The sequence below is a fragment of the Physeter macrocephalus genome, chromosome 19 (genome assembly GCF_002837175.3).
Source record: "Physeter macrocephalus isolate SW-GA chromosome 19, ASM283717v5, whole genome shotgun sequence".
In the NCBI taxonomy this organism is placed as follows: domain Eukaryota; kingdom Metazoa; phylum Chordata; class Mammalia; order Artiodactyla; family Physeteridae; genus Physeter; species Physeter macrocephalus.
The window spans coordinates 20,022,415-20,045,949 of record NC_041232.1 but is presented as its reverse complement, the minus strand read 5'-3'; the positions used below and the strand labels follow the sequence as shown (position 1 = coordinate 20,045,949).

At 62.1% G+C, this 23,535-nt stretch overlaps 2 protein-coding genes across 7 annotated transcripts in view; one reads left to right on the top strand and one right to left on the bottom strand.

Moving 5' to 3' along the window:
* The window catches only part of NCOR2 (nuclear receptor corepressor 2), a 124,620-nt gene that overhangs the window by 44,215 nt on the left and 56,870 nt on the right, over window positions 1-23,535 (top strand). For all 5 annotated transcript variants that reach the window (XM_028480324.2, XM_055080609.1, XM_055080608.1 and 2 more), the window contains exons 9-12: window positions 4,445-4,557; window positions 6,014-6,186; window positions 8,179-8,241; window positions 22,528-22,670. In XM_028480324.2, the coding sequence (XP_028336125.1) occupies window positions 4,445-4,557; window positions 6,014-6,186; window positions 8,179-8,241; window positions 22,528-22,670 (492 nt within the window). The remainder of the gene's footprint in view (window positions 1-4,444; window positions 4,558-6,013; window positions 6,187-8,178; window positions 8,242-22,527; window positions 22,671-23,535) is intronic.
* On the bottom strand, window positions 17,777-20,623 carry LOC129391587 (gametogenetin-like). 2 transcript variants are annotated; one of them, XR_008615986.1, is made up of 2 exons: window positions 20,548-20,623; window positions 17,777-18,169 (listed from the first exon to the last, which is right to left on the bottom strand). XR_008615986.1 is itself a non-coding variant. In XM_055080610.1 (2 exons), the coding sequence occupies exons 1-2, from the start codon at window positions 19,413-19,415 to the stop codon at window positions 17,946-17,948; spliced, it is 933 nt and encodes a 310-aa protein (XP_054936585.1). In that variant the 5' UTR covers window positions 19,416-19,469; the 3' UTR covers window positions 17,777-17,945. The 2 variants fall into 2 exon arrangements, 1 of the variants encoding a protein (XP_054936585.1); XM_055080610.1 differs by lacking the exon at window positions 20,548-20,623 and adding an exon at window positions 18,707-19,469.

Genomic DNA, 23,535 nt, shown 5'->3' with positions numbered 1-23,535 from the left:
GTAGGGGTCCCTCGGGGATTTGAACTGACGGCTCTGGCTAACCATAGATCCGGTCAGGTCTTCCTCAGAGCTGTGCTGTGGTTTGGGAGGGACGTTCACGGCCAAGCACTGGGCACAACGCCCGCTGTCAGCATGACTGACGGCGTGTCTAGAAAGCAAAGGTGAACCTCATCCTGAGCTCCGGAATCATTTGAGACGGTGGAGTCTGGCTTCTGGTTTTCTTCTCCCGTGACCACGGGCATCCCCCGCCGCCAGTGGCAAGGGTCCGGGGTGTGTTTTGTGAAACAGGGACCCCCGGAAGCCTTGCTCCTCGCCGTGTGGTCCGGCAACCAACAGCACCTGGAGTCCCTGGGAGCTACCTAGAAATGCAGGGTCTCAGGCCTGCCCCAGACCCACGGAGCGGGAATCTGCATTTTCCCAGTATCCCCAGGTGGTTCGTGTGTGCCTTTCAGTTCGAACAGCGCTAGTTGGGAGCAGGGGTGGGCGAACTAGGGCCTGCAGGCCAAATCTGGCCCCCCACCTGTGTTTGTAGACAGTTTTGTTGGCATGTAGCCATGCTCACTTGTTTACATTTTGGCTGTTTCCAAGCTGCAAACGGCAGAGTCAGTTGTTGCAAGAGAGACCGATGGACCGATGGCCCTAAAGTGTTTACCATCTGGCTCTTACAGAAAGTTTGCTGGCTCCTTGTCTTACGCGCTGGTCGTCAAACCTGGCCGCGCGTTGCAATAACCTGGGAACTTAAACACGCTGATGCCGGCCTCTCACCCTGAGATTCTGATGCGACTGGTGTGGGTGGGTCCTGGGCGTCGGGACTTCCCAGAGCTCCTCAGGTGATCTGTGTGTGCAGTTGTGAGAACAGTGGCTTTAAGTTGCCCGTGAAACCCAGCAAGTGCCGTTCTTCTGCGATCCGCGATGGGCCTGAGGTCAGAAGCGGAGCCCCGGTACGTGTGAATTGTCCCTGAGCTCGCCGTCGCCGTCTCTGCTGTCCTCTGACGTCGAAGGCTTTCGGGGACTGAGGTGGCTGACGGGGGCCTGGCAGTTGGGCCTCCCTCTGGCGCCGTCGGTCTCCCAGAGTGAGTGGAGCACCCCGACGACAGCCGCTTACCTCCTGTGCCCGCCAGGAGGCCAGGCAGGTGGTCACCATCGTGCCTGACGGGCCCTCCCAGTGGAAACCACGTTTAAGACCCGGGCTGACCTGGGGTTTCTCCCTTTCATCCTTTTCCACTCGCATCGCTCAGCTCGGGGCGCACGGACACCTCTCCAGAGGGAGGTGGAGTTCAGGCCCCAGGAAACCGGGAGCCCGTCCATGGGGTTCCGTGCCACGGCTCCAGGGTGGCTCTGAAGTCGCCGCACCCACTTCTCCCAGAGGCTGGGGTGTGGGGGTCGCCCGCCCCTGCCCTGGAGCGTCAGGGAGAAGGTCACGGGGTCTGACACTGGGCTCGCGCTCCCGGGTGGGATGCGACGGGAATAAGGACCAGGTTCTAGTGCTGCCTGGGACTTTGGAGCCTCCTCACGAGACTGGGTGGGGCAGGTGGGGCGTAGGGGGTGGGTGGAGATGGCAGGAGAGAGAGAGGCCTGGGTGCCACCAGGGTCAACGCAGGCTCTGGGTTTGAATCCTGGCGTTGCTGTTTCCCAGCTTTGGCAGTGCCTCAGTTTCCTCTTCTGTAAAATGGGAGAAAGATGGGGGTTGGTAAAGGAGATGAGGGAGTACCTAAAACATGTGCCCGGCACATGGCACTTGGAGCTCTTTTTATTATTAATGCGGTGAAGTGGATGATTATTCAGGGGAGGGGGTCGTTATGGGCTGGCCCAGGCCCAGATCGGAACTCTAGGAATCTTGCAAGGGGGACAGCGTAGGCTAGGCAGAAAGGGGCAGGGATGCCCATAGCACCCCCGTCTGAGGCCCAAGGTGCTGACCAGGGTGTGGAGTTGGGCGAGACTCTCAGCGGAGCTTTGGGGACGACAAGATCACGCCCGCTCCCTACTCTGAGACCCCCTTTTCCCTCGCTCTGAGACTGTGCAGCTTTGCCAGTCTGAACCTCAGTTTCTTCCTCTGCAGAACGGGAGCAGTGGTCACTGCCCTTTTCCACCTGAGGCAGGCTAAGGGCAGTACGTGGAATAGTATTGACATCTGCAGCGCGCTCGGCCTGCTGCGAAGGAGCAGCCCCCCTGCACGAACCCCAGGTCACTGTTACTGCTGGGTTTTTCATCTTTGCCTTTATCCTCAGGACTGCAGAGGGGCTGGGAGCTGGTCAATAGACTGTGCCCAGCGCGGTGTCGGGCGTGTAGGAAGCTCTTGGGAAATGCCGGCATCTTCCACGGTGGGGCTTTTTGAGGATTTGGAGGGGGACGGCGGCAGGAAGGCCCTGGGCAGGAGGGCGCAGGTGCAGACTCGCCGGGCAGCAGCCCTGGTCAGCCGTGCTGGCCGCGCCGGGGGCAGACAGTGGCCTGCTTGGCGGCCCAAGGATGAGATTCCAGGGGGCCTGGAGACCCCACCAGCCTGGACCCAGGGGACAATAACAGCTGCTCCAGGAGGGAAGCCTGGAGTCGGCCGCTGGGAGGGACAGCAGGTAACGCTTTGGAGTGAGGCTGCAGCCCAGCTGGGCGTTCTTGGCACCAGCGGTGGTCTTAGGAGACGTCGCGCGCCCTGCCCCTGGAAAGCCCCGGCCCTGCCCTTTCTGGCCCTGGGCGTCAGGTTCCCGGGTGTGCAGAAGCCGGGCCTGTCTCAGTGGTGGCCACAGCAGCCATGCCGAGCAGTCCCCAGGGAGGGGGAACCCCCCTCAGTCGGCCGTGCCATCTCCCCCTGCTCTGGGTCCTGGTCCCTGGTCCCCCTCATCTACTCCGCCCCAGCTCGCATCTGCGGGGCCAGCTCCAGCAGAGGCGCCACGTGTCCGGGGTGAGAGGCGGCCACAGCACCCCGGCTGTTGGAAGTTTAGTGTTTCAGGGTTTGGGGTGGTGGGGGGGGGCAGGCTAGTTCAAGGACACTGGGCCACCCGTCAGGAATTGACAGCAACATAGCAGGGGGTAGAGAGAGGCTGTTCCCCCGCTCCAGCCCCTCCTCTCACAGAATAGAGAGCAGGGGGCAGACCTGAGCCAGGAGGTTCCGGGCTGGACACTGCCGGAGCCTCGGGAAGCGCACGGTTCCCCGTGAACGTGCCCGCCCCCGCTGTGTGCCCGGCGCCCGCAGAATGCCGGCAGCTGGCCCCTGTGTTCAGCCGCATCGTGAGGCATAAATTAAAGCTACAGGGAGGGGCGGCGGGGATTGGTGGTGGTGAGGTCACGGGCCAGGGCAGCCTGTGCCAGGGACTGGCTTGCGTTCCTGGCGTGGAGGAGAGATGGGGAGAAAGGGAACCGGGAACCCTCGAACCCCACCCTCCCCTTCCCCGTTGGCTTCGGTTTCTTTCTCCTTGGTTGGAGAATTGGCGTGGCCACGCCCCTCCGTACACACCGAAAGGCTTTGTGTGTTTGTTTTCATTTCACTCGGCTCATCTTTTCCAAGGGATGGAAAGATGGTCTGGTTGGGCAGCTGCCCGCAAGGAGGACTTCGGGGTGGCCAAGAGAATCAGTGTGTGCCTTAAAAGAAATCAGGCTGGACAGAAAGGGTGGCGGTCTGGGGAGGAGCTCCCACCCCCCACCCCACCCCCGTCCTGGTGAGGGCAGTGTCAGCAGCCTGGTGCCAGCACCTGTCCCGCCCACTTGGGAAGGAGATGGAAGGAACAGGCCTGCGGGGTGGGGGGAGGGTGGCTGGTTTTGCTGTGAGCCCCTTTGATCTCTCCCGTCCAGCGGGGCCTGCTCTTTTCCCCTCTGAGGGCTGACTGACGCGAGAGGAAGACCAGGCCCAGGGCAGCAAAAGTGGACCCTCATCCTAGCAGCAACCATCCTCACACGGGCCCCCGGGGACCTGGGGACAACACTTCCATCTGCCCATTTTGCAGACGTGGAGACTGAGGCTTAGAGAGATGGCCTGAGCTTTGTCAGGGGCCGGCAGGCTGGGGCGTCAGGGTGTGACCCAGGTTTCCCCATGTTCACCACACCCTTGCCTGAAGCTGACCAGGGCCCCCCTCCCTCCTGCCTTGGGGGCTTCCGCCCCACGTAAATACTAGTGCCAGATGCCAGCTCTGTAAGGGGTCTCTCATTTCAGCTTCCCCGTCCCTGGCTGAGGGGTCGGCACGATTTCAAGGGGAAGAATCAGAACACAGAGAGGTCAAGACCCTCATCCAAGGTCACACAGTCACCAAGTGAAAGAGGCCAGGCGTCTGACACTAGCACTTTCCGTACCTCACCCCGTGACAGCTGCCTCCCCAGTGCCCCGGGGGTTTCTGCCCAGCTCACACCACAGGGGAGCTGCGGCCTCTTCCGGGCCAGGCTCGCTGGGCCCAGGCGCAGAGCCTCACCTGCCTCACTGTTTTCCTCTCCCCCCGCCCCCCCCTCCCCTGGGGCCCAGCAGCAACAGCAGATGCCCCGCAGCAACCAGGAGGAGAAAGAGGAGAAGGAGAAGGAGGCCGAGAAGGAGGAGGAGAAGCCGGACGTGGAGAATGACAAGGAAGAGCTGATCAAGTAAGGCCAGCCCGGCCACCCGGCAGGGGCCTGGCCGCGACCCCCGGGTGGGGGGGTGCCAGGGCCGTGGTGTGTGCTCAGCCTGAGCCGGGCCCGTGGACGGCCCTCTGTAAGGGGGTGTGAGGGGGTGGCATCTACAGATCGCCTGCCTTGAAGGGAGGCATTTGCTGCTCCGCCTGTCCCCGGCAGCCCCCCTTCCGGAAGCCCGCTCGCTCCCCTCTCTCCTCCCGCCCGCCCTTTCTTTCTCGAAGCCTCTGGAGACCTCAGAGACGGATCGCTCATTTGAGCTGTACTCCTGAGCGAATAAATCCAGGCAGTGACTCTGGAACTCTTTGCCTCCTCTCCTCCTCCCCCTCCTCGGCCGAGTCTGCGGAGATGCTGGGAGCGGGAGCGGGGGTCAGAGGCGCTCGCTGCTCATGGAAGGAAGGACTAGGGATGCAGGCAGGCGGCAGCCCTCACCTTTAGAATTATCGCTGTCAGTGTGAGTTCTTGCAGATCAAGGCACAGCCTCGCCTCGGTGGGCGGGGTGGGGGTGGGGGCGCCCCCACCGGCAGCCTCCCGTGCCTGCCAGGGGCGGGAGCACGGCCAGCTGGAGATTCACTCCGAGGAAGGGGGAGTGGGCACGGCTTAGCGCCGGGTACCTGGAGTGGGCTCAGGAATGTGGTTTCCCAGAACATCTGGCCTCGTCACCCCTTGTCTCCCAGACACTCCTGCGAGGCCCTTCAGGAAGATGAACGGAAGGCGGAGGTGATAAATCTGAGCAGCCCCGCAGTGAACTCTCCTGAGTCGGCTGCTGAGAAAGCCCCAGCCCCAGCTATCGAGGTCACATGCTCCCCACACGCCTGGCTCGGCCTGCATAAGACCGGCAGGAGACATTCCTCTTGCGTTTTCTGCAGGACACGGTGGTCCTTGATAATACGGAAGACAAAGTCAGTGTCGTTTATAGGGCCCCTTGGGGGACGTCTCCTCTTTGGGGAGTAAAGTGGCCTGAAGATTGTACCAGCCTGCACCCCCATGCCGTTAATCCAGTAATCTTGCAGACAGAGAGCAGAGAGCATCTCTGTTTGGTGTATAAAATGGTCTTGCAGATAGCCACCAGCCCACACCCCTACTTGGTGAATAAAATAGCCAGTCGGTTAACTCCCAGCCCACCTCCCTGTTAGGAGAATAAAGCAGACAACAGCTACCAGTTCACACCTCCCTTTTCACAAATAAGATGGCATTCCAGACGGCTACCAGCCGTACTCCCTCCCTCGTCTGGTGAATAAAGGAGCCTTGCAGATTGCTACCAGCCAGCCTTCACCCCAAGCTTTTTCGCTCTTTCCTACCCTCTGATTAGTAGAAAATCGCTGGCAGCCAGCACTCGTCTTGCTCAGGAAAAGCAGGTCCCTCGAAACTGCCACCTGGGTTCCCGGCTCCGGTGAGACCATCCGTGTCTCCCCTCTCTGGCCTTCAGGGAGAAGACGGATGACACCTCTGGGGAGGACAACGATGAGAAGGAGGCAGTGGCCTCCAAAGGCCGCAAAACCGCCAACAGCCAGGGAAGACGCAAAGGCCGCATCACCCGCTCAATGGCCAATGAGGCCAACAGCGAGGAGGCCATCACCCCGCAGCAGAGCGCCGAGCTGGGTGAGTCTCAGGCTGGGGAAGGGGCGCCGCAAGCACAGCAGGCTCAGAATCCCGGCGTTAGCTGCACACCCGCTGTGTGACCTGGGGCGAGTTCCTTAACCTCTCTGTGCCTCAGTGGCCTCATCATCGGCACTGCGGTTGCCCGTAATGCCTGTAACCGTGGGGTGAGCGTTTTAGTGACTTTGTGTGTAGGAAGGGCCTAGAACAGTGCCTGGGGCATGGGAAAGGCTCACTGGCTGTCAGCCGTGATTATTCCAGAGCTGGAGAGTTCACATAAAATTCCAGATCACCAACTTGGTTTTGTTTTTCACTCAAAAGATCTGGCCTTGGGACTTCCCTGGTGGTCCAGTGGTTAGGACTCTGCTCTTTCAGTGCCAAGGGCCTGGGTTCAATCCCTGGTTGGGGAACTGAGACCCCGCAAGCCGCCGAAAAGCCACCCCTTTTTGCGGGATCTTAGTTCCCCGACCAGGGATCGAACCCAGGCCCCCTGCAGTGGAAGTGTGGAGTCCTAACCACTGGACCGCCAGGCAAGGCCCTGTACCTTCATTTCGGTGGGCCTCAGCTCTGAGCCTCACGCCCTACCCCAGGCGGTGGGGAGGGGAACAAAAGAGAGAAGAATTGAGTAGCAGTTCCCGAGTTCGGCCACAGGGGGGCAGCCGGCGTGTGCTTGCTGTCTGTAGCGTTTTGGCCATTTGGGGCCTGGCCCGCCGGCGTGGGCGGGAACCCCGACCCGTGGCCTGAGCGTTCAGGCTGAGGCCCCAGCCACCTGGCTGTCTTCCCAGGGTGGGAGTTGGTGGAGGTGATGTTTCCTGTCTCACAGACGCCCCCCTCGCCCACATCCAGGGCTCGTGCCAGGCGCCTCTTCCTTCTCCCCGTGGGAGGTCATTGGTACCCATTCCATAGATGGGCTGTTTGAACCTTAGAGAAGGGATGTTGCCTCTGTAAAGTCCCAGTCAGTTGGGGTTCAAACCCAGCCCGCTGGCCACAAAGCCCGTGCGGCTCCTGTGGGCTGGTGCCGGAGTGCCTGGAGACCCAGGGCAGGAGGGTTCCTTTCAGGAGTGCACTGGCGCGCCTGACTTCTGGGGACGCTCTCCTGGACCCCAGGCTGACGCTGGGGCCGGATGGCGGAGTGGAAAACACAACCCCAGGCCCTCTGATGGGCACCTCCCCCGCCAGGCTCCACTTGCACAGTCTGCCTCTGGGGGTCCCGTGGGAGGAAAGGGGAAAGCTGGCCGTGGTAGCAGGGAGCGGGGAAGCTGCCCGAACTTTCCTCTGACGGTCAGCGGCCTTTACCAAGTGCATACTCTGTGCCTAGCGCGGTGCCCGGCACTGAGTCCGTGAAGCTGACGTCCCTCACGCTCGCCCCCCTCACGACATCTTAGGCGGCTTTCAGGGAAGAACGAGGGCTCACGTGTAGGGGAGCCCGGAGGAGAGGCTCAGAAACAGCCACAGCAGACACTCTGCTAACTCCCCCGACTCCGAGGCAGCTGCGTTCCTTCTCAGCAGCACGAGCAGCCTCGTCCTTGTACCGCGTGAGTCAGGGGAGGATGTAATAATCACCCTGTAGAGCAGGGCCCTCCCGCAGGGGACAGCTGGCCATGTCTGGAACCATTTCTGGTTGTCCCAGTTGGAGTGGGGGATCCTGGCACCTCGTGGGTAGAGGCCAGGGACGCCGCTCAACAGCCCGCAATGCCCAGGGCAGCCCCCACGACAGAGGATCATCCGGCCCCAGCGGGCCCACGCCCAGATGAGGTCCCTGCCCGTCTGACGCTCACGTCCCTCCGCATCTCCCCCCGCCTTCACGTGGTCACCGCGCTCGCAGCCGAGTGCATACAGAGGCAGCTCAAGGTCCAGGCCCGGGACCGCCTCGGTGCCCCGCTCTGTAAAACAGGTGCCCGCACACCCTCCACCCAGCAGGCGCCCCGAGTAGCCAGAGGCAGAGAAGGCGCCCCGCTCCAGGCTGCTGCCAACACGCCGTGTCTTCCTTTTCAGCTTCCATGGAGATGAACGAGAGTTCTCGCTGGACCGAAGAAGAGATGGAAACGGCCAAGAAAGGTGAGGGGTTTCTGGCTGCTCTCATCGCCCTCGGTGGGCACCCGGGTCCTGCAGCTCGTGTGGTGGGGAGGAGGTTGACCTGTGCCCTTAAACGGGGCTGTGGTGTGGTCTGCAGGGGGCACGCTCCGCTTCTGGGTGCTCTCAGATTGGCCACGCCTCCTCGGAGCCTCAGTTTTGTCCTCCAGAAAATGGGTCTGTGTGGCCATGTTGTCGGTGTACGGCTTCCGTGGCCACTGGGGCCAGCACGTCATGGCCTTGCAGACAGAGTGGCGGCAGAGCACCTGGGCGCCTCGGGAGGTGCAGAGCCTGCTGGTGGCCACCGCGGCGGGGTCACGGGGTCAAGCTGTCCCCCTCCGCTGCGCCGTCTCCCTGCGCTCTGGTGCTGACCCCACGTTCTCTGTAGAAGCCACCAGCACGTTCATTGTTCATTGGAGCCAGGATGGCGGGGCCCTTGACTTCCTGGCTCAGTGACCAATCATCCCTGGGCCTCAGTTTCCCCATCTGTGAAAAGAGAGGGGCAGCCGGGTTGGCCAAGAGAAGTCAGAGATAACAGGCACCGAGGGTCCCAAGGATGGCCCGGCACTGTCGGGGCTACGTCGGTGTCGATCCCCCGGCCCCCATCTCTGGGAGATGCTCCAGCTCCCCTCCCTCTCCTGTGCCCAGTGCAGGGGCCGTCAGACTAGCTCAGCGCCGGCAGGAAGGCCAAGGCTGAGGTGGCGTCTGAGCCCCATTTTGCCTGCCTGCTCTCATTCATCTTGAGCCCAGCCCCGAGAGGTGAGTCTTGTTTCCGGCCGCTTTGTGCACGAGGGAGTGAGGAGTGGAGGCCGAGGATGGCCCGGTCCTGGAGCTGGTGACCTGGGCCTCCCAGCTCTTGTCCCCAAGGTCCCGCTGAGGCCCCACTGCTGATGTGCAGCTTCTTTGTGCCCAGAGCTCAGGTCATGACTCAGGGAGGGAGCAAATGGCCTTTCTAATGAAGGACCCAGGTGCACAGGGACAGTTGCGTGCGAGGACAGCTGGGCCTGGAGGCTGAGACCTTGGACCGTGGGCTGCCTGCCCTGCCCACCCCCTCCCCCCGCCCCCCCCCGCCCCGCGCCGGGAAAGGGTGCCTAGGGGCCTGAGCGTCTGGTCCTGGGGTTTCAGAAACTGACCAGGAGCAGCCCCAGACCTGATCAGGCCCCCTACCTGGGACCGGGCCCCTCCCCTCAGGGCTCCTGTCCGGGCACGCTGTCCCTCGGAGGCTCCAGACCTCCTTCCTCCAAGCTCCCAGCCCTCTGGTGAGGCCGGCCTGGAGGAAGGGCCGGGCTGGACCCTCAGCATCATTCAGAAGAGGACGAGCTGCCCTGCTTCCTCTCGCAGGTGAGGTCCTATTTTCAGCGTCTCAGGGGAGCGCTAACGGGGGCCTGTGGGCATAGTCTCTGCTGCCAGGGGTCAGTGGGTGCTGTCAGCCCCCCAAGGGGGCCACATTGTCCTTTTCTGCTGTCTTCTGCGCCTCCTTTGTGGGTTTTGGTGTGGATTCACCATGGGGTGCAAAAGAGGCTTTACTTGAAAATGTGTGATTTTTTTTTCCCCCTTTAATTTTGGTGAGATACATATAATGTAAAAATCTACCATTTTAATTATTTTAAAGTGTACAATTCAGTGGCATTAAGTACATTCACAGAGTTGTGCAGCCATCACCACTCTCTAGCCCCAAAACTTTCTATCACCCCAAACGGAGACCCCGTACCCATTAGCAGTCATTCCCCATTTTCCCCAAGCCCTGCCAACCTCTGGTGCCCACTAGTCCGCTTTCCGTCTCTACGGATTTGCCTGTTTAGGACTTCGGCGTGAATTGCATCACATGACAGATGCCCCTTTGCGTCTGGCCTCCCTCAGCGTCACGTTGTTGAGGTCCATCCATGTCGTAGCCTGTGTCAGCACCTCATTCCTTTTTACGGCCGAGTTGTATTCCTCCGTGTGGACAGAGGAGTTCTATTTATCCATTCATCCCTTGCTTGATGGACACTTGGGTTGTTTCCACCTCTTGGCTATCGTGAATAATGCTGTTGTGAACATTTGTGTAGAATTGCATGTTTTTTTTTTAACCACACGTGAGACCCTGGGATCTCAGCCACCGGCAGTGATATTGCCCGGGGACCCACCCACCAGGGCCGTGAGGGGCTCCACCTGCATGTCCCAGGGCTGCCGGCCTGTGCTGTGTCTTCTGTCGTCATGACAGCCCCATCCCCAGCTCCCTCCCAGTTGCCCGGGAACCGGGAGTCGGCTGAGTCAGAGGCTGCCCTCTCTCTTCCTTTGGGAGATGGCTGGGCATATGACTCACCGGCTGAGACGGGAGCGCGCCCCGCTGTCTCAAGGTTGAATCCTCAGCGGCGGCAGCGAGCTCATCCTGGGTCCTGCCCGCGGAGACGGCAGCGTGCGAGTCCCCCCAGGGACCGTGCACGCCGAGGCCCTGCTCGGTGACATTTGTGATAATGTGATGAGCGCCAGTGTGCTTGTCCGCCGTGAATTATAGCAATCTGGACAATTACCGCTCAGGGTGGCTGCTAATGGCTGTATGTTCCAGGCGGCGGGAGGGGGTCGGGGACGGGAGGCAGGTGCTGGCAGCCCCCAGGACTCCTTCTCCACGGTGGGTGGGGGTGGAGGGACTAGGAATGTTCCAGTGCCCCCGGCCCTCAGAAACCCAGGAAGGTACCTAAAACCCAGCTGTGGCCCGAGACAGATGGTACCCACCCATCCTCCTACCCATTTACATCGACCCAGTGCCTCACCCTGTGCAGGGCGGGGTACCCAGAGATGAGCCAGCCCTGGTCCCTCCCTCGGGGAGCCCAGGAAGTGAGCAGCCAGGTGTCCCCAGGGCCTTGGGACCACTGAGCCTGCCCCAGGCATCCCAGGAGACTTCCAGGAGCCAGGCCTAGAAGGATGAGCTGCAGAGGGTCCCCCGTCCCCAGGGAGAAACTGGACCTCAGCCTCTGGACCTTTTAGCTCTGTGACCTCGGGCAAGCTAGTCAACCTCTCTGTGCCTCAGTTTCCTCATCTGTACGATGGGAATTAGAGTATCACCCACTGTATGAGTTTCGTGGGGCTGCCGTAACAAAGTACAGACTTAGTGGCTTAAAAACAGCAGAAATGTATTCTCTCCCAGTTCTGGAGACCGTGAGTCCGAAATCAAGGTGTCGGCAGGGCTGGGTTCCCTCTGAGGGCTCCCGGGGAGGTCCTGCCTCTCCTCCTCCAGCCTCTGCTGTTGCTGGCAATCCTCGGCACTCCTTGGCTTCTAGACATTCCAATCCCTGCCTGCATCGTACATGGCTATCTTCCCTCTGTGTGTCTCTGTCCAAATTTTCCTCTTCTTATAAGGACCCACCCTAATCCAGCATGACCTCATCTTAACTCGATCACATCTATAAAGACTTTTTTTTTCCAAATAAGGTCACATTCACAGGTTACAGGTGGGTGGACGTGAAATTTGGCGGCGGGTGGACGTGAAATTTGGCGGCGGGTGGACGTGAAATTTGGCGGCGGGTGGGGAGCACTGTTTGATCCAGGACAACCACCTTTGTGGGGTTTTGGTGAAAGAAAACAGAAGCGCTTACAGGGGTGGTGACTTAGACACACGGAGTTCCCTGTCACTGTTTGTAATGATAACCAGCTCCTCAGCCTTGTGACCCTGGCCTGGCCCCTCCCTGTCTTGGCCTCATTTTCCCTCGTCCTCCAAAATGACGCTGGGATGCCATCACCGAGGGGCATTATAAGAGCGGCATGGGCCATATTCGTGCAGTCCTTGGCATACGGTGCGTGCTCAGAAGAGGCAGGCCTGCAGTTCAGCACACAGACTCCGGAGCCTTTCCTCCTGGGTTTGAGTCCCAGCTCTGTCCCTTGTGGGTGCGTGACGCTGAGCAGTGCCTGCGCTTCCCGGGGCCGTAGGGAAGGGGGTCGGAGGTGAGTGGCCTGCTGAGCAAGTGTAGAATGACATTTGGAGGTGGTTTCACAGCGCTGGGGAAGGGCCCTTGGGCTGACACCCAAAGCACGAGATAACATTAAGTGACACGATCAAGTACTTGTCGGTACGCCTGGGCACCAGGTGCAGCGAAAGGCGTTACGTGTATCAAGTCACTTCATCCCCACTAACCTTATGAGGCAGATGCTATTACTAGTTCCTTTATCCAGATGATGAAATCGAGACCAAGAGAGGCTAAGTGAGCTGCCCAAGGTCACACAGCTGTTAACTGGTGGAGCTGGGATTTGAACTCACGCACTCTAGTTACAGAATGGGGATGGGGCCGATGCGAGGTTTGGATGAGTGCGTCCGTGGGCCTGGCTACTATTCATCGGATAACGAGAGAGGGAAGGGCCTCCCAGCAAAGGAATAGCATGCGCAAAGGCCCTGTGGCAAGGGCAGCGTGGTCAAGTAAGAAGCTATTAAAACCCAGAGAACGAGGGGAAGAGAGGCAAGGAATGGAGAGGCCGTCTGGAGGGCCACCCCTCACCCCCCGGCCTTACCAGCTGTGGGATAGAGTTTGGCTGTTACTCTAAGAGCATGGGGAAGACCATTGCATGGGGAGGAGTGGGCCAGGGGCCAGGATGGCTGCAGGGTTCCAGGTGGGCAGGTGGGCACCTGCTCCTTCCTTTGTGCTTGGAGTCAGGGCTGCCTGTCCTGGGGCTCATACCAAGTGAGGACTGAGCATGTGCAGGGCAGCCTCAGGGAGCTGGCTGCCTGCCCTCGGGCCCAGCGCCATGCTAGGCAGGCACTAGGCTGGGATGTGAGGCCCTGGTTCCCCTGGGGAAGGTCAGCCTGGCCTGGCTTGCAGTCTCGACCCAGCTGTGTGGGAGGCCCAGGGCTCTGCTGGCACCTCCTCCTGGTCCCCAGCCCCCTTCTCTGGTGGACAGGGCGCCAGCTGTGGAGGGGGCAGGGAAGCCCCCGGGCACACCACTCCAGACCAGAAATAGGCACTGGCCCAGCTCCTGGCCGCCAGCCCCTCCCTGGCCTCGAGTGGCCTGGCTGGGGAGGAGGGAGAGGGCGAGGTGTGCGGCCCCAGAGTCGGGTGCTGCAGGGACCAGGATCTGGTGGCCCCAAGCAAGGCCTGTCGGGCCGGATGGAGCCCAGGTGGACCCCGAACTCTCCCCCAGTAACTCCAGGCTGTCTCTGCCTGCAGGACTCGCCCCCTTTCATGGGGACCGAGGGAGAAACCACTAATTGCTTTGCACCCCCAAAATGCTTGCTCCGCACACTGGCTGGTTTAATTCGCCTTTACGGATGAAGAGTCTGAGGCTTGGGGAGGGGGGTGTGAGTCCCCAGCCTTGGAACTTGGAAATGTGGGGCCTGCCAGCCACGTGTCTATCATCAAAGCCTCATATGCCGTCCTCACTGCAGGGACCGAGGGAGAGCGATGGCCTCTGTGCTTGGACAGCCGTGCACCTGCCCACCGGCGCTCACGCCGGGCAGCGTGGCGCTGTGGTTAGCGCACAGGGCTGGCGGCTGATGCACCATGGGTGCTGGGTCACTTCTGAGTACGGGCATCAGGGAGGGCCCAGCAGGAGACGGGGCCAGCGCCTGGAGGGGGGACTGAGGACAGTTGAGGTACGGGAGCGGGGCGGCCTTAAAGGTTGTCAGAAGGGACCCTGCAGCATCCCAGGGCTGGCATCGGTGGGGACCTGTCGCCACCTCCGGCTGGAGAGAGACTGCTGAGCTTTGTCTTGGGTGCGCTCTCCCCCGACCTGGATGCTTCTGACGTGCGGGAAACAGGCCGCTGTGATGGTTCAGAAGGAGGAGAGAGTCGGGGTTTCTGCGTGAACTCGGGGGACAGCCAGACACCAGGGCACGCTCCAGGCCACTCTCTTGTTCCTTGTCAGCACCCTGGAAGGTAAAGTCAAGCATCTCCCAGCCCACCTGCACCCCCAGGAGCAAAATCCACACGTGGGCGTCCAAGTTGGTGCTTCCTCAGGGAAGGAGACCCCTGGCAGGTTACACAGCAATGATGATGTCTGTTACCACGTGGTGGCTGCTGGCTGGTTCCAGCATTTTGCACGAATGATATTACTTAATCCTCCCAAGGGACCCTCGAGGCGAGTTCTCCATATTTGCGAACACACGTGTGCGTGCACACACACACATGCACACACACGCACACATGCCTTCTGCTTCGCAGATGGGAAAACTGAGGCCCAAGGGGCAGTGAGCTGGGGCTTGCCCAGCAAATAACATAGAGCTGCTTGGCCCTGGGAGCAAACCACTTGGCTGTGCTCTGTGGGAAAACTTGACATTGAACACATAACATGGCATTTTTCCCAAAGTGGTAGGGTGTCGGGTCGCATGCAGGTGATTTTTTTTTTTTTCATCTTAATAGGTGATCATGTATTGGGAGATCATTGGCTTTGATCATGTATTGGGAGATCACGTCGTCCCTGTGATTTGCAGATGTAATAGCTGAAGCTGAGGCTAATGTAGGCACCGAGACTTATTTTGAAAAGAGTAGACGGAAAGAAAAGTTAACTTGGACTTACTTGGAAGGTAAGTCCAAGTTCAGGTGTGAAGTCGTCTGGCCGAATCCCCTCGGGGACTGGCGGGAGTGTCAGAGGTGCAGATACACAGTAGGCTCCCAGCGAGGAGGTCGCCAGCCGGGGCTGGGTCCAAGTCAAACCCACCCAGGGCTTGGAGTTTCCAAAATAAGGAAGTGGTATGACTCAGGACTAAGTCTGCTGGATGTTTTCCCCCCTCCTTTGATAGTGTTTTAGGCAGAAAATCTTGTTGTGCAAACCGGAGTTTCTCCTGGAAAGTGGCATTTGGCGGGAGGGGTGTGGATATGTCCCTCTCGGAGGCGGCCTGTGCTTCTTCATGAAGGGAACAGAAAACTCCAGGACTGCACAGGGCTGGCTGGGGTAATGGGAAGCCAGTGTTTCCTGGGGCGGGGGCGGGGGCGGGGGGGGTTGGCGGACGCTGGTTTCCAGAGGGAGCAGCTGTGACATTCCCAGGATGCAGGTGGATGACAGTGTGGTGACTGCAGGTGCTAGAAAGACTCCTCCTCCCCCCGGGTTATCAGAACTCGCCCGTGGCGGGGTGGAGGTCGGCTATTGGTGCAGGTTCGAAGACCCCAGAGGTGAGAGCTGCCTACAGCAGGGACCCTGAGTGGGTAGCAGCGTGCGGAGGGACAAAACAGGGACGAGGCCTTTCTGGGGGCCAGTGTTCGTGAGCTGAGGAGGGTGAGTCACTGCTCCCGTGAGAACAGTTCGTCCCAGGCCCCCAGACAGTGTGGGGGAAGGTCCCCACCGAGGGTGGCCAGGACAGCCAGAGTGGCCTGGCCTAGCCGCCACGACGCAGAGAAGCCCCGCTCACTGGCACCTCTGCGGCCACCCCCTGCTCCTTCACCTCGTTCTGCGCTCCAAGTCTGTGACTCAGACCAGACCTCCTGGCTTGACTTCCTGTCTTGGTCAATTTCACTTCCTAGTTCCCGCCTCTTGACACTTCAGAACGAAACTCCTTCCTTAGGAATTAGAAGTGATGTCAGGGAATCCAGACCACAGGGGATGTTGGCAGAATCTGCCGTCTGGGGCACCGGCACAGAGTGTGTGTGGACGTGCCCCTGGTGTGAGAGGCGGGCACTCCCTGACGTCTCTTCTGGGGAGGGTCCAAGACCCCCCGGGGGGATAAACTGCTCAGCTCCCTCCTCTCTTTGGAGCTCCTAATTGGGAGCCCCAGAGAGGCAGCAGAGGTGCCTGGGGGGATGCCCGGAGGGCTCCCAAACCCAGATACCCGGGGTGTCTGGAGCTTTGTTCATTTGCCAGATGCCTCCTGCACGCCTAGCAGTTGTGGGTGCAGAGACACGGCTGTCCATGAGCAGTGGAGCCAAGGAGCTCATTTCAGGGAGTGATAAGTGCTCTGGAGATAACAAAACCCCAGGATGGCAGGGTGGCTAGAGGACGACTGTGGAGAGAGTGGTCAGGGAAGGCTTCTCTTGAGGAGGTATCACCTGAAGCTGAGGACTGAAGGAAGACAGAAGGAGATCTGTGAAAAAGCCATGCAGGCAGCAGGGACAGTGAGTGCAAATGTCCTGGGGCACATCCAAGGGCTGGGCAGAAAAGGTCCCAGTGGCTGGAGCGAGCGAGGGGAGAGGTAGGAAGCAGGCTGGACAGCGGGGCAGGACTGGCTCTGCAGGGCCTCACGCACCACGCTGAGGCCTTTGGATTTTATTCCAAGAGCTCTGGGTCATCACTGGACGATCTGAAGCAGAGGAGTGACACGATTGGATTGGCATCCTTAAAAGCCGTCTTGGGCCTCCCTTGCAGAGAACAGATGATGGGACTCAGGCAGGACGACGACGTCCCGGATCCCTGATGTGGTTGGGATCCGTTGCCTGCCCTGGAGGGTGTGCCCCAGGGCCCAGGGCGAGGGCTGGGGGCAAAGCAGGGGTATCGGGGTGCTTCGGAGACCTGTGGCCTGTCGTTCCTTGGGTTTCTTGGGCAGGATGGAAAGGCTGAGGGCTGAAGGGACAAGCAGGTCAGTGACCCCGGAGTTGGAGAAATCGGTCGTGACCTGGATCTCGCTCCAAAGGTCAACTCGGTTAACTTTCAACCTCCTGGGAGCTGCCTGGGGCGTCCATAGCAGGTGTCTGTATGGGGCGCGGGCTGACCCAGTCGTCACGGGTGTCTCAGAGAGGGGAGAAAGAGGCCGCCGTAGTCCCAAGACCCTCGGGGAGCAGAGAGCCCTCTGACGGGCTCCAGACCCTTCCCCCCATCCCCAGGGGTTGGAGGTCTCATTTGCACTTGGAAGAGTCCCCTCAAATTCTAAGCTTCCTCCTAGAATGCTAGGCTAGCCCTGCCCGCCCACTGCCGCCTTCCAGCCCATCCAGACCTCCAGAGTCCCCCACGGAGGGCCTGGCCACCACGGCAGCGTCAGGCTGGGAGGGGGGCAGACCACAGGTGGGACCAAGCGCAGGGGAATGACAGCGGAAGAAGCTCTTTGCTCCCGGCTGCCGGGGTGGAGAAGCTCTGTTTTTCTGAACCCTCATCTGTTCTTACCGCTGCTGACGCCGCCACCGCCACGGATGGGGAGAGAGGGAGGGGGAAGCCAGTGCCAAGTTGGCCCGCCCCTTCCGAACCTGGGCTTCTGCCACACTCCCCCGCCCGCTCCCGCGAGCCTCCGTCTGGAGGTCACATTCAGCCCTGACGCGTCTCGCTGGGTCAGGCAGCAGGAAGGTCGGACGAGCCCTGGCGCGTAGCGAGGCTGCCGGGGCGCTGCTGCTGCCCGAGACGCTCCGGGGTCTTTGCATTCTGCCCCGCGGGGGCGTCGGGGGTCCGGGGGCCGAGCGCCCGCGCTGGGCACAGTGGTGCCCGAGGAGCCGCTGACACTGTGCTCCCTGGTGACGCCTGGCACAGCCGACACCTTCCCGCCGCCCGACCGCCCGCATCGGCGAAGGGCACCTCGCACGCCCGCAGCTGCGGGGGGGACGGCTCGGGGGCGGCAGCGCAAAAGCCATGCAGGCAGCAGGGACAGTGAGTGCAAATGTCCTGGGGCACATCCAAGGGCTGGGCAGAAAAGGTCCCAGTGGCTGGAGCGAGCGAGGGGAGAGGTAGGAAGCAGGCTGGACAGCGGGGCAGGACTGGCTCTGCAGGGCCTCACGCACCACGCTGAGGCCTTTGGATTTTATTCCAAGAGCTCTGGGTCATCACTGGACGATCTGAAGCAGAGGAGTGACACGATTGGATTGGCATCCTTAAAAGCCGTCTTGGGCCTCCCTTGCAGAGAACAGATGATGGGACTCAGGCAGGACGACGACGTCCCGGATCCCTGATGTGGTTGGGATCCGTTGCCTGCCCTGGAGGGTGTGCCGCAGGGCCCAGGGCGAGGGCTGGGGGCAAAGCAGGGGTATCGGGGTGCTTCGGAGACCTGTGGCCTGTCGTTCCTTGGGTTTCTTGGGCAGGATGGAAAGGCTGAGGGCTGAAGGGACAAGCAGGTCAGTGACCCCGGAGTTGGAGAAATCGGTCGTGACCTGGATCTCGCTCCAAAGGTCAACTCGGTTAACTTTCAACCTCCTGGGAGCTGCCTGGGGCGTCCATAGCAGGTGTCTGTATGGGGCGCGGGCTGACCCAGTCGTCACGGGTGTCTCAGAGAGGGGAGAAAGAGGCCGCCGTAGTCCCAAGACCCTCGGGGAGCAGAGAGCCCTCTGACGGGCTCCAGACCCTTCCCCCCATCCCCAGGGGTTGGAGGTCTCATTTGCACTTGGAAGAGTCCCCTCAAATTCTAAGCTTCCTCCTAGAATGCTAGGCTAGCCCTGCCCGCCCACTGCCGCCTTCCAGCCCATCCAGACCTCCAGAGTCCCCCACGGAGGGCCTGGCCACCACGGCAGCGTCAGGCTGGGAGGGGGGCAGACCACAGGTGGGACCAAGCGCAGGGGAATGACAGCGGAAGAAGCTCTTTGCTCCCGGCTGCCGGGGTGGAGAAGCTCTGTTTTTCTGAACCCTCATCTGTTCTTACCGCTGCTGACGCCGCCACCGCCACGGATGGGGAGAGAGGGAGGGGGAAGCCAGTGCCAAGTTGGCCCGCCCCTTCCGAACCTGGGCTTCTGCCACACTCCCCCGCCCGCTCCCGCGAGCCTCCGTCTGGAGGTCACATTCAGCCCTGACGCGTCTCGCTGGGTCAGGCAGCAGGAAGGTCGGACGAGCCCTGGCGCGTAGCGAGGCTGCCGGGGCGCTGCTGCTGCCCGAGACGCTCCGGGGTCTTTGCATTCTGCCCCGCGGGGGCGTCGGGGGTCCGGGGGCCGAGCGCCCGCGCTGGGCACAGTGGTGCCCGAGGAGCCGCTGACACTGTGCTCCCTGGTGACGCCTGGCACAGCCGACACCTTCCCGCCGCCCGACCGCCCGCATCGGCGAAGGGCACCTCGCACGCCCGCAGCTGCGGGGGGGACGGCTCGGGGGCGGCAGCGCCGGAGGAGCGCTGGGCCACCGCGGGCGCGCGGCACGGAGCTGCTTCCCCGCCCTCCTCGGAGCCCGCCTCCGCCTGCCGCCCTCCCACCGCCCGGCCCCTCCCTCCTCCCTCCCCCCTCCCTCGCGCCGTTGGACGAGAAGGATGTGAGGCCGAGCTGAGCCGCCCGCAGACGCCAGCCAGAAGCCTTGCGGAGCCGGCACCAGGGCCGCCCAGCCTCCCGCCTCCCAGCCCGCTGCCCCAGCTCCGATCCCTGGAGCATCCTCCAAGCCGTATGTTTCCGGGAAACTTGGCGGAGGGGGAGACGCCGATGAGAGGATGTGAGTGAGTGGCTCCGGGGAGGGGACTGGGATGGGGGGGGCGACTTCGGGCCACGGTGACAGGGACCCCAGGGGCGACAGGGGCCCCAGGGCGGCGGACTCGGCAGTTCTATACCCGTGGGATTTCCCCCCCTACTTTCTCCTGGTGCCCCTTCCCCTGCCTCTCCGGCTGTCGGGCTGGGGCTCTCCCGGAAGGAGGTCTGTGCTTGGGGCGGACCTTGGGGGTCTTGGTTGGCGCATGCTCAGAGGTGCTCTCTCCAGGTAGAGGGGAGTCGGCGGGGGGGTGGGAGGGGGCTTTCAGCTGGGTCTGGTCCAGGTGGTCTCCGAGGCATGGCGGGGTCTAAAGTGCGTCTCCCTGTGCCTGGCACCCTCGGTCTGGGGTTCCCAGGACCAGGACCAGAAGGAAGCCCATGCCCACCCACTCCCACCCCAGGGACCCTAGCCAGCAATGCTAGGACATTCACCCCAGCCCTTCACGCAGCAGTTAAAGAAACTGAGGCCCAGAGAGCAGGGGGGATGGCGGAGACCACACAGCACGTTCTGGGCAGGGCTTCTGGACAGCTCAGTCCAGCACTCCTTCGAGAGTAGCTTTCGGGAAGGTCCGGGTGACCCCTCCGCCACCAGTGGAGTTAAGTAGGACCCCAACCCCCCAGCCAGCTCCAAGCGCCCTCCTTATTTATGTGTTGAGTCTGTAAATGTCAACCTCGCTGAGGTTCGTACCCCCCCCCCCCCCCCCCCCCGCCCCCGCCCCCCCCCCCCCCCCCCGCCCCCACCCCCCCCCCCCCCCCTCCCCCCCCCCCCCCGCCCCCCCCCACCCCCCCCCCCCCCCCCCCCCCCCCCCCCCCCCCCCCCCCCCCCCCCCCCCCCCCCCCCCCCCCCCCCCCCCCCCCCCCCCCCCCCCCCCCCCCCCCCCCCCCCCCCCCCCCCCCCCCCCCCCCCCCCCCCCCCCCCCCCCCCCCCTCCTTATTTATGTGTTGAGCCTGTAAATGTCAACCCCGCTGAGGTTCGTACCCCCCCCCCCCCACCGCCCGGGCCCTCATCGCCCCCCCTCCCACCGCCACCCCACATACCTACCCCTCAGCAGGCCCAGATGGGAGACCCGCCCTCTCCCTCCCGGGGTTCCGGCCCAACGTGTTTGCCTGGGCTCTCTTGGCCCCGGCTGGGGAAATATAAATAAACGCGTCCCCGTCGTCCTCCGCCAGGTCCTGTGGAAGTGGCAGCTGCTGCGGGCGCAGGCGGAGGGAAAGGTCAGGGGGCTGGGTTACACTTGATCCCACGCCCCAGCCCTCCCCTCCGTGGCTGTCCTTGAGGAACCCTGAGGAGCTGCCCTGGGGCCATGTGGCCCCGTGGCCTCCACAGGGGAGCAGGTGGCCTGTCAGTCTAGCACCCCACCCCCCGGGCCCAGAGGCAGGAGAGCAGACAACCTGGGTCCCATGGCCACTTGGCCCTTTGGCCCGCCCCATAAGCTTGTGAGTTCCTCTGATCCCTGGAGCCTCGGTTTCCCCCATCCCGGGGATGGGAAAACAGCCGTGGCCTCAACAGCAAGGAAAAGAGGGAACCAAGTCTTTGCAGGGCTTTGCAAACTCCAGGTTGCTCGGCCGTGTGACCTGGTGGTTTGTTGATGCTGTTTTTGCTGCTGTTTTATTTCTGTGCGAGCCTTGTATGTAGCGAGCCGCCGGCACATGTTTGTGTGAATGTATGAATGGATGGATGGATGGATGGATGGATGGATGAATGAAAGAAAAAAAATACCGACACACAGACTGTCCGCCCCTTACGCTCCCGCACCCCGGAAAAATATCAGTCGTAGCCCTCCCTGCTTGCAGCTTGATTTGATTCAAGGAAAACAGCCTCAAACTTCTTTATGGGAAATCTTTCGCTAGTCCTTATGAGTCTAGCTCTGGGGCTCAGAGGCCGCTGTGTTCCCGGCACCGTGACTCAGGCTTCATGCCTGCTGCCCTCTGGGGGCCCAGTCCTGCCCCGCAGGCCCCGGAGGCCGGAGCCTCCCATCTGCCCCTCCTGCAGCCGTCAGGAAGGGGACAGGCCCTACCTGCTCGGGCTGACCTGGCCACACAAGGCGCGCTGCCTGGAGATGCAAGGCATAAAAACGCAGAGGCGCCGGCCTGTGCAAGGCGTGTGCTGGGAGCGCTGCGGGCAGACGGGCTGCGACTCGGGGCTGGCTTCCAGGGGGGCTGGGGGAACGACGTTTCTGCAGAGCCTGGTGTCTATGGCATTGAGAACGGAATCGGGCTCGGAGGTGCAGCTCTGGCCTGAGTTTGTGGCGACGGAGGGAACTTTCTCTGCCCTAGGTGAATTTGGGATGGGGTCTACCAATTCCTGGGCGTTTCTCCCCACATCAGGAGTCTGTGAGGCCGTGTGAGAAGCTCATGGAGATGGGGGGGGGTGTGATTTGGGGAGGCAAGTCCACTCCCGGACCCTGAACCACGCCTGGTAGACCCCGAGTCCAGGGTGGGCCTTTAGGCGTCCACGGGGAGCTCTGGGCTCTGGGTGTGCCCCGGTTAACCTGGGCGCGGAGGATCCTGGGCCGGCTCACCCCAAGCCGGACTCCACCCTCCCACCCCTGCTCACACGTTCCTTCCTTTCTCTGGCCTGGTGCGGCCGGAAAACAGCCCGTCTCCCGAGGCCTCGTCTGCAGCTGTGAGCGAGTGTCAGTGCCGGGTCAGGACAGCCAGGGGAGGAGGAGAGGTGGGGCCCCGGGTGGGGTCTGTGCCCCAGCCCTCAGCCCTCAGCCCCCGGAACCCTTGACAGTGGCCTCAGCAGGGGTACACCCAGGGCTGCACCCACCTGCCCCTCCAGTTCCTAGAGCCCAGGCTGTCCCATGCGGCCCAGGGAGCCCAGGCCTCCCACACCCGTCTGGTGTCCCCCACCCCAGCCATCTCTTTCCGGAAACCTTGGACCCGTGCAGTGAGCCTGAGCCCCGAGATCAGGGCTGCTTTCGCCCAGGGCTCTGTCAGCCCTCCAGGCTGGGGGTACGGGCCCCCGCTGCCTGTCCAGCCCCCCGCCGCCCCTCACCTGCCGCCGTCCCCCGCACAGGTCTCCTGGAACACGGCCGGAACTGGTCGGCCATCGCCCGGATGGTGGGCTCCAAGACGGTGTCCCAGTGTAAGAACTTCTACTTCAACTACAAGAAGAGGCAGAACCTGGATGAGATACTGCAGCAGCACAAGCTGAAGATGGTGAGTCTTCTCGCTGCCGCCCCGCCGCCGCCCTGTGCATCCTATAGCCGGGCCCGTGGGCCAGACCTGCAGCCGGGAGCCCTGGGCGGGGAGGGCTCTGACGCCAGCTCGCTCGCCCGGGACCCAGCCCCTCGAGGTTCCCACGCCGTGGTCCCCCGGAAGTGCTGCGGGGGGGGGGGGTCCCTGCCGTAAGCATCCCTCCTGGGTACCGCGACGCGCAGGCCCACCTCCGCCTCCCACCTCCGCCCCAGCACTCCTCGGCCAGACACCTCTGAGGGCCGTAGTGCCTCTGAGGGCGCGGGGCAGGGAGCAAGGAGCTCGGGGGGTCAGGCGCTGACTCCCCAGGGACTCAGGGCTGTCAGCGCATTGCAATGAAGACCCAGAGGCAGAGGAACCCTAAGTCAGCATCTCCCGCACTCCATGTGAACTCACAGTCAGGGCCACGCCGGGGGAGGAATGGACCGGTCAGGGAGCTGCCGGCCCAGCCCCGTGGCCTCCAGGGCATCGAGAGGAGGCACGGACCTTCCCTCCTCCGGGAGCACAGAAGGGGCAGGCTCGCCTCGCTGAGCCTGTGAATGGTCTCCACGGAGAGGCCGCTTCCTCCGCAGCTGTTACTGGGAAGCGAGGGCCATTTGGGGGTGGCTTGTTTTCTTTTCCTTTCCTTCCCTTTCCTTTCCCTTTTCCTTTTCCTTCTCCTTTCCCTTCATTTCCTTTCCTTTTCCTTTCCCTTTCCCTTCCCCTTCCCTTTTCCTTTCCTTTCCTTTCCCTTTCCTTTCCCTTTCCTTTCCTTTCCTTTCCCTTTCCCTTTCCCTTCCCTTGCCTTGCCTTGCCTTGCCTTCCCTTCTCCTTTCCTTTCCTTTCCCTT